Source organism: Chiloscyllium punctatum, chromosome 44 (assembly GCF_047496795.1).
Source record: "Chiloscyllium punctatum isolate Juve2018m chromosome 44, sChiPun1.3, whole genome shotgun sequence".
In the NCBI taxonomy this organism is placed as follows: Eukaryota; Metazoa; Chordata; class Chondrichthyes; order Orectolobiformes; family Hemiscylliidae; genus Chiloscyllium; species Chiloscyllium punctatum.
Window position 1 is genome coordinate 49,838,931 of NC_092782.1, and position 18,168 is coordinate 49,857,098.

At 42.5% G+C, this 18,168-nt stretch overlaps 2 protein-coding genes across 2 annotated transcripts in view; one reads left to right on the forward strand and one right to left on the reverse strand.

Annotated features, from left to right (window-relative positions):
* exoc4 (exocyst complex component 4) overlaps positions 1 to 11,633 on the reverse strand; it is a 567,281-nt gene extending 555,648 nt beyond the window's left edge. Inside the window, exons 1-2 of the mRNA XM_072562911.1 lie at positions 11,102 to 11,633; positions 2,207 to 2,591 (exon numbers count right to left, since the gene is read on the reverse strand). Of these exons, the coding sequence (XP_072419012.1) occupies positions 2,207 to 2,591; positions 11,102 to 11,181 (465 nt within the window). The 5' untranslated portion in view covers positions 11,182 to 11,633. The remainder of the gene's footprint in view (positions 1 to 2,206; positions 2,592 to 11,101) is intronic.
* Positions 11,634 to 11,775: 142 nt separating this feature from the next.
* Positions 11,776 to 18,168, forward strand: part of chchd3a (coiled-coil-helix-coiled-coil-helix domain containing 3a) — a 237,486-nt gene continuing 231,093 nt past the window's right edge. Inside the window, exon 1 of the mRNA XM_072562913.1 lies at positions 11,776 to 12,004. Within this exon, the coding sequence (XP_072419014.1) occupies positions 11,924 to 12,004 (81 nt within the window). The 5' untranslated portion in view covers positions 11,776 to 11,923. The remainder of the gene's footprint in view (positions 12,005 to 18,168) is intronic.

The window sequence follows — 18,168 nt, forward strand, 5'->3', positions numbered from 1 at the left end:
AATTGCACTTGTCATCTTAAATGATATATTTTTTCTGCACCTAGAGATTTATTTGCTCCACCACCAAGAGTCACAGACACAGATGCATAATATGGAAGAGACCTTTCGATCCAACTCATCCAAGCCAACCAGATATCCTAAATTAATCTAGTCCCATTTGCCAGCACTTGGCCCATATCCCTCTAAACCCTTCCTACTCATATACCCATCCAGGTGCCTTTGAAATGTTGACATTGTACCAACCTCGATCAACTCATCCAACTACTCCTTCCATACGTGCACCATCCGTTGCATGAACAAGTTGCCCCTCAGGTCCCTTTTAAATCTTTCCCCTCTCCACCTCAAATCTACTGTGCCCTCTAGTTTTGAACTCCCCGACCCTGGGAATAAGACCTTGCCTATTCACCCTATCCATGTGTTTCAAGATGTAACACCTCAGCCTCCGACACTCCAGAGAAAACAGCCCCAGTCTATTCAGCCTCTCCCTATAGCTCAAACCCTCCAACCCTGGCAATATCCTGGTCAATGTTTTTTGAACACTTTCAAGTTTTACAACATCTTTCTTACAGCAAGAAAATTAGAATTGAACGCAGTATTCCAAAAATGGCCAACCAAAGTCCTGCACAACCACAACATGACCTCCCAACTCTTAAAGTCAATGCACTGATCTTATTTTGAAAATAAAATGCGAAAGACTTGACAGCCCATTGACTCTAGCTGCCGGACTTATGTTCATGCTGAATGCAATGTAGATGTCAACTCTGCAAGTTTAAGGTCATAACTGTTTAATCACAGTCCTCCTTCACATTTTTAAAGTATGTCAGTCTTTATTTTCTTTCTTTCCAGTGCAAAAAGAAAATCTTAACTTACTTGTTTGGCAAGTTTAAGGCTTGTATCTAAATTGTAAAAACACATTTTACTTTTACATTACAGTTAAAATACATAAAATTACAAAGAACTGGCTTAATTGTAACTCTTGAAATACTAATAAAATAATATTAACTACTAAGTGACTATTTCAATATACAGTTCTATCCCATAAATACATCCATAGCAAAGGCAAAGTCAGTAAAACTGGTTGTGTCTCATGCAATTCCAGCAGCAGGAAGACAACCTAAGCTTTTAGTTGAAACAGAGAGGAAGATGACCTTCGACATCCAGTTTCAAAAGCCCAGCAACTGCAGAAAGCTAAAACTAAAAATCCTACACCCCAACCATTCAGGCTGCTTCTATTATTCCAGCTGTGAAAAAAAACCCTCGGCCTCACAAGCTAGCAGACTCACAATGAGCAAACCACTTGGGAAATATCTCAAGCTTTCTTCATAAAAGAAATGAAAAAAACCATCTCTTTCAGCCACAGTATCATTACAATAGGGATAAAACTTTATATATGTATATACTGCTCTGTGTTAGTCTTTAACATGACTTGAAGATTGTATCCAACATCTGAGTGATGACTGAGCACCAAATGGCTGCCAGCACATATGCAGGCGGAGGCATCAGCCAGCTCTAAATATACAAGTGCCACTGGTGTCATCACCAACATGGTGAACATTTCAAACAAGACTGGCAAATGATCAGTGTAGTTCAAGGGATGCAGTCACTTGAACTTTTCGATCCTGGAAGGATGGATGGTTGTACACAAATAATAGAGCTGGCATTAGGCCCTAATTACTGGCTCCATAGAAAATCTAAATGGAACAGGTGTTTTAAAATCGCTTACAAAGGTAGTTAGCTTTATGTTTGGGTGTACGCACTCCATGCGCCACCTAGAGGTGGCATTGATACAATTCATCCCATCCTAATCAGTCTTTGCAGTTGAAAATAAATGACCTGTATAAAGAAAGATTGAACTTGTACTAAAGTGTAAATAAAACCTGGTCAAATTTCTCCAGGTAGAAATGAAATCAGAATCAATTCTGTAAAACTCTTTAAAAAAAATGTCTGAATCCTAGAAACATAACCGAACATCACCTTGGTTTTAAAACTACATTTTTAAAACCTTTGTTAATAATTGTTTCCATTCAAATAAACAAAGTAAGTTCAAGAGTCCTGGGGTCTACTCCTGCTCATTTCTTATCTATTATAAATACGCTTCTGTAAAACATTTAGCAATCCATAGAATCCTTGATTATCTAGCGTTCAATCTGCACAAATTACTAAGCAGCTTGAACAAACCTCCATTCACATTTCGGCAAGTACTTACCAGCATGTCTGTGGCATGAAGATAATGTTTGCTTGCCATGCATCGTTCAAGCTTTTGTGGCACCTGTTTGATGTTCTCAATTTCATCAAGCAGATTGAGGACATGCTTGTGTTCAATACCTTCAATCCAAAGTTTGCGCAACTCATCCCTTTTGCAGTGGAGCAGCATTTTGCATGAAAGCAGATTCTCCTTCACCTGCTTGATTTTGTTGCGTGAGCTGGTAATACGTTCTGTGATACTTTGGTATGTCCTGATGGCTGTGGTAAGTTCTGTGTAGTGCTGTACAATCAATTCATCCAAGTCACGGTCACATTTCTCATAAGCTTCCTCAAGGCGGCCCTTCTCAGCTTCTCGATCATGAATATCATCACTCATAGACAGAGTTCTACAAAAAGACATAGGAAAAATAGAATTAAGAGGATATTTCACTTGAATGACAAAATATACTTGCCAACATCACTTGAATCTGACTGAAGTCTTTCAAAATAGTAAATGGACGTTTTAATTTTAGGTAACGCAAAACGCTGAATTTTGTTATTGACAGGTTTGTAATTATTTTTGATAAGCAGCGTTAGTAAAAGATTTAAGAAAAAAGAATTTTAAAAAGGTTTTATTTCTCTGTATACCCACAGGACAAACATACTGCACTGCATGAACCATTTCTAAAAGACTCATGGAGAATTGCATAAAAAGGGAAATGAACATTTCTGGAATCCCAATTTGCTGTAGAGGATGATATCACATCAGATACTTGCATGATCATCACCACGAGCTTTCACGTTAATGGCACAAACTGGATTTTGGCATAAGAAAATTGCCACGGTGTGAGTAACTGCTTGTAACGTAACCTATATTGCCATTGCACAGGGGCTTTTTAAACTTTAAATATTTTAATATTAAAATCAAACAGACCTTCCAGTGTATTTTGCACTTCATGCTCAGATCCAAATTACAATTTTCTGGTGCCAAAAAAGGCATATTGCATGAAATAATCATACTGACCATTGCCAAAAGTGGACTGTAATACTTTATTTTGTTTTATTCAGGGATGCAGGGGGATGAAGAATGACTCTTGCCTAGTAATCAACTACCATATCCAATGATCAAATACTGTTAGAAATTGAACTCTGATCACACAAATGGCAAGTGACATTCACACCACACAAATTCCAGAAACAAATTAACGATTTTTGAGAAGATTTGTAGCTCAGATTGATGATAAAGTATGTAAGTTAGCTCACTGAACTTGAAGGTTTGTTATCAGACGTTTCATGACCATACTAGTTAACATCAGTGAGAGTCTTTGGAGAAGCGCTAGTGGTATGTCCCACCTCTCTATTTGTAGGTCTTGGTTTCTTAACAAATTAACTATTGACCCTTGGCATTTAATGGTGTTACCATCACTGAAACCCCCAATATCAACATAGTGGTGGTTACTATTGACCAGAAACACATAAATAGAGACAAGAGCAGGTCAAAGGCTAGGAATAGTGCAGTTAAAAAAAAACATCTTGCTGTCAAGCTGCTTTCTTTTGAGGTATTTTAATGTGTTGGAGCTGACATCTTTCAGTTCCAGGAGGAACAATTACTGTTTTATAAGCTGTTGGTTTTTTGTTTGGAACTTTGAGGGGAAAAAAAAGATCAAAACAACGTCATTTTAAAAAGGGAGGGAAAGAGACAAAAGGCAGAGACCACATAATCAGTGAATTAAACGATAAAACAATCCTCCATTGCTGTCTGACACAGTAGTGAATCTGTACAGCTACTACCTTTGCGGTTTGGGTTCAAGTATCTTTGGACATTGGAGTGCATCTAAGAAAAATGAACAAACAGCAAAAATCACAGCTAACCTTGGAGGAACCAGTGTGGGGGAATTCACAGCACGAGAGCAGATAAGTGCATAGTTTTCAAATGAAACATTGCAGTTCTTTTTTTGTAAATCTACAACAGTGATTGAGTACTTATTGATTATATGTTTTATTGAGATGTGTCTTTTTGACAATTTTAAAAAAAGTTAAACTGGTACGAGGTTAGCCTGGAGAAGTGATTTTTGGAGTACTGAGACCTATTTTCTGGGTGTGTAGATTGTGAAGGTGCAAAAACAGCCTTTATGAGAGTCATGTGCATTTTCTGTCAGATGTGGGAGATTAGGGAGATTCTATTGTTACTGATGATTATGTCTGCAGTAAAGGTGTTTACATAGATTAGATTACTTAGTGTGGAAATAAGCCCTTCGGCCCAACAAGTCCACACCGACCCTCTGCAGAGCAACCCACCCAGACCCATTCCCCGACATTTACCTTCACCTTACACTATGGGCAATTTAACATGGCCAATTCACCTAACCTGCACATTTTTGGACTGTGGGAAGAAACCGGAAGACCCCGAAGAAAATCCACGCAGACACGGGGAGAATGTGCAAACTCCACACAGATTGTTGCCTGAGGCGGGAATTGAACCCGGGTCTCTGGCGCTGTGTGGCAGCACTGCTAACCACTGTCACTATGCCGCCATTTGGTTGCAAATAGTATCAGATCACATGGATCAGTTGGAGCAGCAGTGACAGGTAATGAGAATTTTACAAGAGCCAGTGGGTGTGGTAAATGGCAGTTATAGGAAGGGACTAAAACCACAGATACAGTCCAGAAAACATATCCTTGTTACCTGGTTACCTCCAGAAAAAGGTAGGCGAGGGAAGAAGGCAGTGCATGAGTCTCCAATGGCTATCCCTATCTCAAACAAGTATGCTGTTTTGGAAAATGTAGAGGGTGATGGACTCAGGGGAATGTAGTACGAACAGCCAAGCTTCTGGTACCAATGAAATGAAGGGTATGTCAGGTTTCAAGTGATTGATTGTGATTGGGGTCTCTCTAATCAGAGGCCAAAGAGGTTTCGACAGCAGTGACCAAGAAATCAGAATGGTGTTGCCTCCCTTGTGCCAGAATCAATGATATCTCAGAGTTCAGAACATTCTCAAAAGGGGAGTGGGGACTGGCAGGAAGTCATTGAACACATTGGAACTAACAACATAGAAAGAGAATTCTGAAGGTAGAATATAGGAAGTTTGGCAGGAAGTTGAAGAGGACATCCTCAAGGATTTTAAGATCAGAATTACTCCCGGTGCTACGGGCTATTGAGGGTGAGAATAGGCGGATAGAGCAGATAAATGTGTGGCTTAGGAGCTGGTGCATAGGAAAAGGACTGACATTTTTGGATCATTAGAATCTCTTCTGGGGTAAGAGTGAACTGTACAGGAAGGAAACATTGCACCTGAATTGGAAGGCGACTAATATACTGGCAGGGGGATTTGCCAGAGCCACTGAGAAGGATTTAAACCAGTAAGGTGGGGTGGGGTGGAGTTGGAAGGCCAGGGGTGGGGGATTTGGTGCCAGGAAGGTAGTGAGGACAGATCAGCCGGAGACTGGTACAGTTGGGAAAAGGAGCAAATCAAACAGTCAGGAACAGTCAGGAACAAAGCAGAGAACGAGGTAGGACTGACAAATTACACTGCATTTATTTCAATCCATGAGGCCTAACAGGCAAGACACAGTCACTCAGTGGTTAGCACTGCTGTCTCACATAATCAGGGACACAGGATCAATTCCAACCTCAGGTGCCTATCTGTGTGAAGTTTGCACATTCGCCTCATGTCTGCATGGGTTTCCTCAGAGTGCTCCAGTTCCCTCCCACAATCCAAAGATGAGCAGGTTAGGGGAATTAGCCATGCTAAAATTGTCCACAGTGTTCAAGGATATGTAGATTGAGTGCATTAGTCAGGGGTAATTGTAGAGTAAAAGGTAGGGAAATGGGTCTGGGTGGGTTACTCTTCGGAGGGTCAGAGTGGACTTGATAGGCTGAATGATTTGTTTCTGCACTGTAGGAATTCTATGATTCTATGAACTCAGGACATGGGGTTACGAACATGAGATTTGGATATCATAATGATTAAAAACACATGGCTCAGGGATGAACAGAACTGGCAGCTGAAATGTTCCAGGGTACAAATGCTATAGGAATGATAGAAAAAGTGGGGGCAAGAGAGGAGAGGGAGAATTGCTTTTGATGAGGGATAACATTACAGCTGTACTTGGAGAAGATTCCTGGGTATACGTCCAGGGAGGTTATTTGGGTGGAACTGAGAAATAAGAAAGGGATGATCACTTTATTGGAAATACACAGCATAAGCTGCAACAGTCAGTAGGAAATTGAGAAACAAATTTCTAAGGAGATCTGTTATCTTTAAGAATAATGGGGTGGTTATGGTAGGGGATTTTAACTGTCAAAACACAGACTGGGGCTGCCATAGTGTTAAAGGTTTAGATGGAGAGGAATTTCTTAAGTGTGTCTGAGAAAATTTTCTGATTCAGTATGTGGAAGTATGTTCCAGAGAAGGTGCAAAACTTGACCTACTCTTAGGAAGTAAAGTTTGGCAGGTGACTGAGGTGTTAGTGGAAGAGAACTGCAGGGCCAGTGACCAAAATTCTATTAGTTTTAAAATAGTGATGGAAAGGGATAGACCAGATCTAAAAGTTGAAGTTCAAATTGGAAGAAGGTCAATTTTGACGGTATTAGGCAAGAACTTTCAAAAGTTGATGGGGGCGGATGTTCGCAGGTAAAGGGACAGCTGGAAATGGTTAACGAGAGTCTAGAGACAGTATATTCCTGTTAGGGTGAAAGGCAAGGCTGGTAGGTGTAGGAAACGCTCAATGATGAGAGAAGTTGAGGTTTGGGTCAAGAAAAAGAAGGAAGCATGTGTCAGGTATTGACAGCAGGATCGAATGAATCCCTAGAAGTGTATAAAGGCAGTAGGAGTATACTTAAAGAGGGAAATCAGGAGAGCAAAAAGGGGACATGTGATGGTGCAGCTGCTTGAACAAGGTTGTGTTTAAATCAAGGGGGAGTGGCCAGTTCTCCCAGCTCAGCTTTTCTATGGTTTGGTTTTGTTTGGGTTGTGGCAGTCTGGCTGTTCAGAGCTGCTCATCCTTTTTTGAGACTGCTGGTCCAAGAAGCAGTGCCATGCTGATCCTCTCAGTCTCTGACATCTCTCCTGGTTCTGTATTTATCTTTATTCTCCACCAACACCACCGCCGCCCTTCAGTCCAACCCATCCATGCTGACCAGATATTCCAACCCAATCTTGTCCCACCTGCCAGCACCCGGCCCAAATCCCTCCAAAACCTTCCTATTCTTATACCCATCCAGATGCCTTTTAAATGTTGCAATTGTACCAGCCTCCACCACTTCCTCTGGCAGCTCATTCCATACACGTACCACCCTCTGCGTGAAAAAGTTGCCCCTTAGGTCTCTTTTATATCTTTCCCCTCTCACCCTAAACCTATGCCCTCTCGTTCTAGACTCCCCAACCCCTGGGAAAAGACTTTGCCCATTTATCCTATCCATGCGCCTCAATTTTGCCAATCTCTATATGGAAAACATACTGGGAGTGTTTTTCTATAAAAGTTTGATAGCTCAAACCCTCCAAACCAGCACGAACCTCAAGTCATTTTGGGACCCTTTCAAGTTTCACAACATCCTTCCGACAGCAGAGAGACAAGAACTGTCCAAAAAGTGGTCTCACCAATGTTCTGTACAGCCGCAACACGACATCACAACTCCTGTACTCTATGCTCTGACCAATAAACATAAGCATACCAAACGCCTTCTTCACTATCCTATCTACCTGCGACCCACTTTCAAGGAACTATGGACCTGCACTCCAAGGTCTCTTGATTCAGCAGTATTTCTGAGGACCTTGCCATTAACTGTACAAGTCCTACCCTGATTTGCCTTTCCAAAACGCAGCACCTCACATTTATGTAAATTAAACTCCATCTGCCAGTCCACACCCCATTATCCCAGCTGATCAAGATCCTCTTGTACTCGGAGGTAACCTTCTTTGCTGTCCACTACACCACCAATTTTGGTGTTATCTTACTAACCACAACTCCTATGTTCACATCCAAATCATTGATAAAAAAATGGCAAAATGCTGTGGGCCCAGCACTGATCCTTGCAGCACAAAATAGATCACAGGCTTCCAATCTGACAAACAACCCTCAATCCCCACCCTACCTCCTACCTTTGAGCTAGTTCTGTGTCCAAATAGCTAGTTCTCCCTGAATTCCACATGATCTCACCTTGCTAAACAGTTTACCATGCAGGACCTTGTTGAACACTTGACTGAAGTCCATACAGCCCACATTCACTGCTCTGCCTTCATCAATTCTCTTTGTTACTTGTTCAAAAAACTCAAACAAGTTAGTGCAACATGATTTCCCCACACACACAGCCATGTTGACCATGTCTAATCAGTCATTGCCTTTCCAAATACATGACATTACAGCAGAACTTGGGGAATTACATGGTAAGGTTAGAGCTCCAGAATATGTGATATCTACCATTCCAAAATAAAAGAGAAGTAGACAGGTTTTAGTTAAGGAAAAAAAAGCTATGAAAGTTTGTCTACAAACATCATGTTCCAAAAGTGCTTTACAGACAACTGTGAAGAACATTATCTATCAAGGTTTGTGTAAAGATTTGTAGTTTGCGTACCAGTTGTCATAGTTGTGGAAATGTTTGCTGAGCTGGGAAACTGATTTGCAGACATTTCATCCCCTGTCTAAGTGACATTTTCAGTGCTTTGCAGTGGCCAGTATTTTGGGTCAAGGTCCACTTGCTTGTTGATGGAGTCTGTCGCTCAATGCCATGCTTCAAGAAATTCTCTGGCTGCCCTATGATCGTTACGTTGTCCCAATCAAGTGTGAAAAAAGAACACCTTTGCAGAATATTCGCCATGAACGGATATCCCTGCAACTTCATCCACCGATGCCTAACAAACAAACAATGCAATGAGGACATACCATGAGCTAACTCACTGACTATGCTATCTTCCACAAAAACATTTCAGAATTGACTGCCAGACTTTTCCAAGCACTGATTCACGATAGCCCATGCTCAGACAAAATCACAGAGGACAAAAAACCCTATACCCATCATGTGCAAGACTGAGATAATTTACAGGACTCCATGCAAAGACTGCACAAAACACAATATAGGGCAAACAGACAGATAACTAGCAGTCTACATCCACGTACACCAACTAGCCACTATACACCAGCTGTCCCAAGTAGCCATACACATACATCACAAGGACCACAAATTTGATTGGGACAACACAACGATCACAGGACAAGCTAAAACATAGGACAGCCAGAGAATTTCTAAGTGCACGGCACTCAGCCACAGACTCCATCAACAAGTACATAGACCTCAACCCAATATAATGGCCACTACAACGAAGAACCAGAACCAGCAACCGGAAGCAGCAAGAATGGAATCAAGTAAATTCCAAAAGACATTGTAAAGCAGCACAGGAGGATCCAAAGCACTGAAAATGTCACTTGGACGGGGTCAAAACAACTGCAAATCAACTTCCCTGCTCAGTGAATGTACCCACAACTACGACATCATTATCATTGCAGCAGCCAATTTATGCATAGTATACTCCTTCAAAACATGGTAAACAGTCACCTTGTTTTGAAAAAATATGTGACACTTAATAGTGGGAATAACACTCTTCAGGCCAAGGGGATAACAGGTCTGCTCTTTTTCACAAATGAGATCTCAGATCTCCCCTTGAATCAGACATTGCCCTCAGTAATGAACTGTGATGACAGACTGTGTTTCTGGCTGAGATGGAAACACAAACTGCGAGCAGGGTGTTGCTGTTCAGCCTTTTCAGCCTGTTCCACTATCCAAATAATGATGTCTAATGCACTCTCTTAATTCCATACTCCCACTTTCGCCCATATTCAATGACGGCTTTAATATCCAACAATTCACTAATACCTTTCTTGAATATATTCAGGAATCCAGCATCCACTGCCTTCTGTGGTTGTGAATTCCACAGGCTCACTACCTTTACATGAAGAAATGTTTTCTTATCTCAGGCTGAAACGGCCCTACTTGTATCATAAAACTAAATGGATTTCAGGTTGCAGATTCCGCAACCAGGGAAAGCATCCTCCCCATGTCTAGGTTATCCAGCCCTGAATATTATATGTTTTAATTTCTCATCCTTATAAACTGGAATGAATACATGATACGAAGATCCCAATGTTGGACTGGAGTGTACAAAGTCTTAAGTCACATGACACCAGGTTATTATTCATAGGTCTATTTGCATTCACAAGATTTCAAAGCACTGCTCCTTTACTTGATGAAAACTTGTGATTTCACATAAACCTGTTGGACTATAATCTGGTGCCCTGTGATTTCTGACCTAACGAATAGTGTACACGCCAAGTTAACTCAATCTGTCCTCATATGTCAGCACTCCCATTGCCAACATCAGCCTAGTGAACTCTCTTTGCTCTCCCTCTGTTGTTAAGTATATGCTCACAAAATCACAGAAGTACGATAACTCAAAATTCTATTCAGCCCATCATGCCATCACTGGGTCTATTATCTAGTGCCAATCTCCTACTATTCCCCCATAACCTGAGATAGGGAGACCAAAACTGCAAGCAATACTTCAGTTGTAGTCTCACCTACCAAACATCGATGTCAACTTTCTTACTCTGAGCTGACATTGTCAACTGAGCTTATGCTGATACCCCTTTACATAGCTGTCAGACCGACATAAATGCAAAGAAAATGTGAAACGGTGATGGTTGTAATGTTTAACAATCAGTGGAATTTGTCGAACATACAAATTTCAAGACAAACCATAAATAATAGTCGATTTCTTTACTTTCCCAATATGTTTCTTTGGGTTGGGCTATCATATCGTGTAACACTACAATACTGAGAGGTTTGCATTGAAATCAAAGATCATGCCCAAAACAACTGCTTCATGTCATAGCGATGGGATATGTATTTTCCGACAGCGCTTACCTTATGACAGAAATAAGTAAGCCTGAAGGATCTTTACTTTTACTGATGGCGCTCCTGTACTTTCCGGCCTCGCTCGCCATTTTTTTGTTGTCACTAAACCGCGACGTTGCGCGTGCACTGACTGATGGTTTGATGACACCCTTTCAAACCACTCGGCGCGAAGAAAGGGCGGGGCCTCGATTAAATTTGGTGAAATACACCAATAGCAACTTGAAGGTAATATTTCATAAGAGTAACGATATCTGCTGTCTCATATGTAAGGTCAGCCGTTGTTTCTGTTTTGTATTTGGACCAGCTCACGATAAAGAACTACAATTCCCGTCGTCGCTTGGGAGTTGACAACAAACCGAACTTTATGTGAAGTCGATCAGTCACTGTGATGTGGAGGTGTCGGTGTTGGACTGGGGTGGACAAAGTTAAAAACCACCCAACATCAGGTTAAGTCCAACAGGTTAATGTGGTTAAGCACTAGTTTTCCGAGCGCTGCTCCATCATCAGGTTACTGTGAAGTATATTAGTATTTACCCGACCCCTCGATCGGCCCACTCCGTCACAGTGGTGTCTGCAAGCCAATCAGCGTTCGACTTCAATCGTAAGCCGAGCTGGAATGGCAGCGTTAACGTGGCGATTGACCAATCGCGCCGGCTGTTAGTGGGAGGTGGGTTTTGGGGGGGGCGGAGTTCAGGGGTGTGATGGAGTGGGCCGTTGCCGGAGTGTGACTGGTTTGAGTGGTCTCACTTATCGCTGCAACGCTTTGGAAAGTTTTCTCGGCAGCGAACTTGTTCCCTGTTTGTTTTTTTTTCCTGAGTTAATGCTGACGGCATGGGAGGTAGCGGGAGTACAAAACGCGTCTCCTTCGAAGCCGATGAGAATGATCAGATTACTGTCGTGAAGGGCATTAGGGTGAGTGGGTCACTGTCGGCAGACTGGAGAAATATGACCTTTATAACTTCTGTTAACAAATTGCTTTGGTTATGTTTCACAATAGCCGGGTTCTTCTCAATAAACTGACATTCTAACTCAATGCTCAAGTATTTGAAAACTTAATTTGGCTTTTTAGTGTTCAGGTTGAGGCCTTTCCATGACGTAAAAGTTCTGAAAGACCGTAAACTCATTCTGTAACCCGTTGCTTTTGAGCGCAGAATACTCAGTTTGATATTATTAGGGTCCTTCTGGAGAATAGACCTGTAATATTTACAATAAATTAGTTTTTGTTTGGCTTTCACTGAGTAAAATTCAAACTTTCATAAGGGACTTATCACTGTTAAACCATAAGACATAGGTGGCACAGTGGTTAGCGCTGCTGCTCCACAGCTTCAAGGACCCGGGTTTGATTTCACACTCAGGGACTTTTAAAAGGAGGAAAAGCAGGCAAAGAAAGCAACCACATGGTCAGAAGGGAGAAAGAAAAATGCTAACTGGCACAGCACTGAATCTGCACAGTTACTGCCTTGCCGTTTGAGTTCATGTATCCTGGACATCCGATTGCATCCAGCAAAACTTAACAGTGAAATTCACAACTGTCTTTGGAGGAACCAGCACAATAACAGAGGAGTTCATAGGTTTTTAATGTGTAACTTTGTTGTTAAGTCTGCAGTACTGAACAGAGTGGGTTCTTCTTGATTATGTAGAGTCCAAGAGATGTACAGCACGGAAGCAGACCCTTCAGTCCAACTTGTCCATACCAACCAGATATCCCAACCTAATCTCGTCCCACCTGTCAGCATCTGGCCCGTATCCCTCCAAATCCTTCTGATTCGTATACCCATCGAGATCCCTTTTAAATGTTGCAATCATACTAAATAAAAGGTAAAAACAAGGACTGCAGATGCTGGAAACCAGATTCTAGATTAGTGGGGTGCTGGAAAAGCACAGCAGTTCAGGCAGCATCCGAGGAGCAGTAAAGTCAACGTTTCGGGCAAAAGCCCTTCATCAGGAATACAGGCAGAGTACCTGAAGGATGGAGAGATAAATGAGAGGAGGGTGGGGTGGGGAGAAAGTAGCATAGAGTACAATAGGTGAGTGGGGGTGGGCATGAAGGTGATAGGTTGGGGGGGGTGGAATGGATAGGTGGAAAAGAAGCTAGGCAGGTAGGACAAGTCATGGGGACAATGCTGAGCTGGAAGTTTGGAACTGGGGTGAGGTGAGGAAGGGGAAATGAGGAAACTGGTGAAGTCCACATTGATGCCCTGGGGTTGAAGTGTTCCGAGGCGGAAGATGAGGCGTTCTTCCTCCAGGCATCTGATGGTGAGGGAGTGGTGGTGAAGGAGGCCCAGGGCCTCCATGTCCTCGGCAGAGTGGGAGGGGGAGTTGAAATGTTGAGCCACGGGGCTGTGTGGTTGATTGGTGCAGGTGTCCCAGAGATGTTCCCTAAAGCGCTCTGCTCGGAGGCGTCCAGTCTCCCCAGTGTAGAGGAGACCACATCGGGAGCAACGGATACAATAAATGATATTGGTGGATGCGCAGGTAAAACTTGGGATTTGGAAGGCTCCTTCAGGGCCTTGGCTGGAGGTCAGAGAGGTGGTGTGGGCGCAGGTTTTGCAATTCCTGCGGTGGCAGGGGAAGGTGCCAGGATGGGAGGGTGGGTTGTAGGGGGGTGTGGACCTGACCAGGTAGTCACGGAGGGAACGGTCTTTGCAGAAGGCAGAAAGGGGTGGGGAGGGAAATATATTCCTGGTGGTGGCGTCTATTTGGAGGTGGCGGAATTGTCGGCGGGTGATTTGATTTATGCGAAGGTTGGTAGGGTGGAAGGTGAGCACCAGGGGAGTCAGCCTCGGAACACTTCAACCCTAGGACATCAATGTGGACTTCACCAGTTTCCTCATTTCCCCTTCCCCCACCTCACCCCAGTTCCAAACTGCCAGCTCAGCATTGTCCCCATGACCTATCCTACCTGCCTATCTTCTTTTCCACCTATCCACTCCACCCCTCTGACCTATCACCTTCATCCCCTCCCCCACTCACATATTGTACTCTGTTACTTTCTCCCCACCCCCACCCTCCTCTCATTTATCTCTCCACTCTTCAGGCACTCTGCCTGTATTCCTGATGAAGGGCTTTTGCTCAAAATGTTGATTTTACTGTTGTTCGGATGCTGCCTGAACTGCTGTGCTTTTCCAGTACCGCTCTAATCTACAATCGTACTAAACCCCACCACTTCCTCTGGCAGCTCATTCCATACACGAACCACCCTCTGCGTGAAAAAGTTGCCCCCTAGGTCCCTTTTGTATCTTTTCCCATCTCGCCCTAAACCTATGCCCTCGAGTTCTGGATTCTCCCACCCCAGGGAAAAGATTCTGCCTATTTATCTTATCCATGCCCCTCATGATTTTATAGACTTCGATAAGATCACCCCTCAGCCTCTGAGGGAAAACAGCCCTCGCTTATTCAACCTCTCCCAATAGCTCAAATTCTCCAACTGTGGTAACATCCTTGTAAATCTTTTCTGAACCCTTTCAAGTTTCACAACATCCTTCCAATAGGTATTTAATTGAAATCTGTATCTTCATTAAACTTTAAAAATATGAATCATAAGTGCAAAGTTAGCTGAGAACACTGTTTTTCAGGGTAAAAAGATGGTGCTATTTTCTGTATCTGGAGATTGTGAAGGAGCAAAGTTGGCCTTTAATAGAGTGATATGCTCTTTCTGTCAGATGTGGGAGTTTAGGTAGTTTCCATGTTACTGATGATTATGCCTGCAGTAACTGTGTTTGGTTGCAAATCCAGTCGAATTGCATCGAACAGTTGGAGCAGCAGTTAGAGGCAATGAGAACTTTACAAGAGCTTGGGCTGATAGGCGGCAGTTATAGCAAGGGAGAAAAGCTGCAGATACACTCAGGTAGATGGGTTAACTCGAAGAAAAGTGGGGGAGAGGCAGATAGTACAGGAGTCTTCTGTGGCTATCCCCATCTCAAACAATATGCTGTTTTGGAAGATGTGTAGGGGGTGATGGACTCTAAGGGGAATGTAGTACGAATGGCCAAGTTTCTGGTATCAAGATGAGCTGTAATGAAATGAAGAGTATGTCAGGTTTCAAGTGATTGATTGTGGTAGGGGACCCTCTAATCATAGAGGCACATACATAGGTTTCTGCAGCTAGAAACGACAAACCAGAATGGTGTGTTGCCTCCCTCGTGACAGGGTCAAGGATGTCTCAAAGAGTGCAGAATTTTCTCAAAGAGGAGAGGGACCAGCAGGAGATAGTTGTACACATGGAAACCAATAATCTAGGAAGGGAAAAGGATGAGATTCTGAAGGGAGAATATAGAAAGTTAGGCAAGAATTTAAAAAGGAGGTCCTCTATGATAGTAATATCTGGATTATTCCGGTGTTATGAGCTGGTGTGGTTAAGAATAGAAGGATAGATCAGCTGGTGCATGGGAGAAGGCTTCACATTTTTGGATCATTGGAATCTCTTCTGGGGTAGAAGTGACCTGGGTGTGGGGTGGGGAAAGGAGGAGGAGGAGGAGTGGTGGTGGTGGGGGGTGGGGAAGGAGGAGGAAGAGTGGTGGTGGGGAGGAGGAGGAGGGATAATGAGGAAAGAGATCAATCCAAGGCTGGTAGAATTGAGTCAATTGTCAGGGCAGGAAGGAACAAGTCGGATAACTAATTAGGACTGATAAATTAAGCTGCATTTACTTCAATGTAACAAGCCTCACAAGGAAGGCAGATGAACCCGGCATGGTTAGGAACATGGGCCTAGGATATTACACCAGTTCGAGAAATGTCGCTCAGGGATGGACAGGACGAGCAGCGTAATGTTCCAGGATGTAAAAGTGGGGCAAGAGAGAAGGGGGGTTGATGTTTTTGATAAGAGATAGTATTACTTCTTTACTTAGGATATTCCTGGAAATATGTCCAAGAAAAGATTTGGGTGGAACCGAGAAATAAGAAAGGATGATCACTTTATTGGAATTGTATTATAGACCCCCTAATAGTCAGTGGGAAATTGAGAAACGAATTTGTAAGGAGATCTCAGCTATCTGTAAGCATAATAGGGTGGGTATTGTAGGGGATTTTAACTTTCCAGACATAGACTGGGACTGCCACAGTATTCAGGGTTTAGATGGAGAGGAATTTGTGAAGTGTGTACAAGAACATTTTCTGAACATGTGGATGTACCTACGAAAGAAGGTGCAAAATGTGACATATTCTGGGAAAATAAGGCTGATTGAGGTGTCATTGGGGGAGCATTTTGGGGCCAATGGCCATAATTCTATTTGCTTAATAATAGTGGTGGACAAGAATAGACTGGATCTAAAGGTTGAAGTTCTAAATTGGAGGAAGGCTAATTTCAAAGGTATTAAGCAAGATATTTCAAAAGTGATTGGGGTCAGATGTTCACAGATAAAGGGACAACTGGAAAATGGGAAGCCTTCAAAAATGAGATAGCAAGAGGCCAGAGACAGTATATTCCTGTTAGGGTCAAAGCAAAGGCTAGTAGGTGTAAGGAATGCTGGAGGACTAGAGATATTGAGGTTTCAGTTAAGAAAAAGAAGGAAGCATATGACAGGTATACACGGGAGATAACATGTGAATTCCGAAACTAGAAAGGCAGTAGGAGTATACTTAGGGAGATCAGGAAGGCAAAAAGGTGACATGAAATAGCTTTGGCAAATAGGCTTAAAGAAAACCCAGAGGATTTTTATAAGTACATTTAAGGGCAAAAGAGTAACTAGGGAGAGAATAAGGCATCTCAAAGATCGGCAAGGCAGTCTATGTGTGGAGCTGCAGGAGATGGGGGAGATACTAAACAAGTATTTTGCATCAGTGTTTACTGTGCAGAAGGACATGGGAGGTATAGAATGCGGGGAAATAGATGGTGACATCTTGAAAAATGTCCATATTGCAGAGGAGGTGGTTCTGGATGTGTTGAAACGCACAAAGGTGGATAAATCCCCAGTACCTGATCAGGTGTACCCAAGAACTCTGTGGGAAGCTGGGGAAGTGACTGCTGGGCCCCTTGCTCAGATATTTGTGCAAGTACAAAATCGTTTATCCAGAATTCCAAAAAGCCAAGTTTTTTTTCTGTATAACAAGGTTGTTTGTTGTGCCCAACAGGTTACTCAATTCCACACCCACTCAACCCACGTCACTCAGATGTGACGTGGTGCTGGCGTGGCCCAGCACTGGCCAGTGTCAACTGTGTCTCAGCGCTCGTACTAGTCACACGTGGATCTGCAGCAAGATCTTTTTTATTTCACTGTGAAAATGTCATGTATTCTGAAATGCAAAAACTTCTGAAAACCAAAAACAGGTGGCCCCAAGATTCTCGATTAAAGGATTGCATGTCAGTAAAATGCCTCACTACAACTTGACAGAAATAGTGCATTATATTCAATCTACCATATTACTTCAATTCATTTAACCTGCAATATGCACAAAATTCACTTACCTGCAATACCTGTTCTAATTTTAGGTGACATGCTCAGTTAGTTTGTGGATGACAATAAGGTTGGTGGTATAGAGGACAGTCAAAAAAATTGCTGATTACAATGAGATCTTGGTAAATTGTATCAATAGAATGAGGGATGGCAGATTGATTTTAATTTGGATAAATGCGAGGTATTGTATTTCAGTAAAACTAACAAATGTAGGACTTGTACAATTGTAGAGCCTTGGGTAGTGTTGTAGAACAGAGATGTCGGAGTTCAAATACATAATTATGTGAAAGTAGCATCAGTTGGACAAGGTGGTTAAGAAGGCGATTATACACCCTACCTTCATTGTTTAGACCTTTCGAATCTTGGAGCTGGGAAGTTGTGTTGAGGTTGTACAGGATGTTGGTGAAGCCTCTTCTGGACCTTTGTGTAAGTTGCCCTGTTAAAAGAAGGATATTTTTTTAAATAGGAGAAGGTTTAGTAAACGTTTACCCGGATGTTGCTAGGAATGGAAGGTGATAAAATCATGAGGATGTGGATAAGTTGACCAGCAAAGGTCTTTTCCCCAGGATGGTGGAGTTCAAAACTGAGGCATATTTTTTGAGATGAGAGGAGAAAGATTTTTAAAAAGAAATGAGGGGCAATTTTTCTTTCAAAGTGGAATGAACTGCTAGTACAGTTCGGACA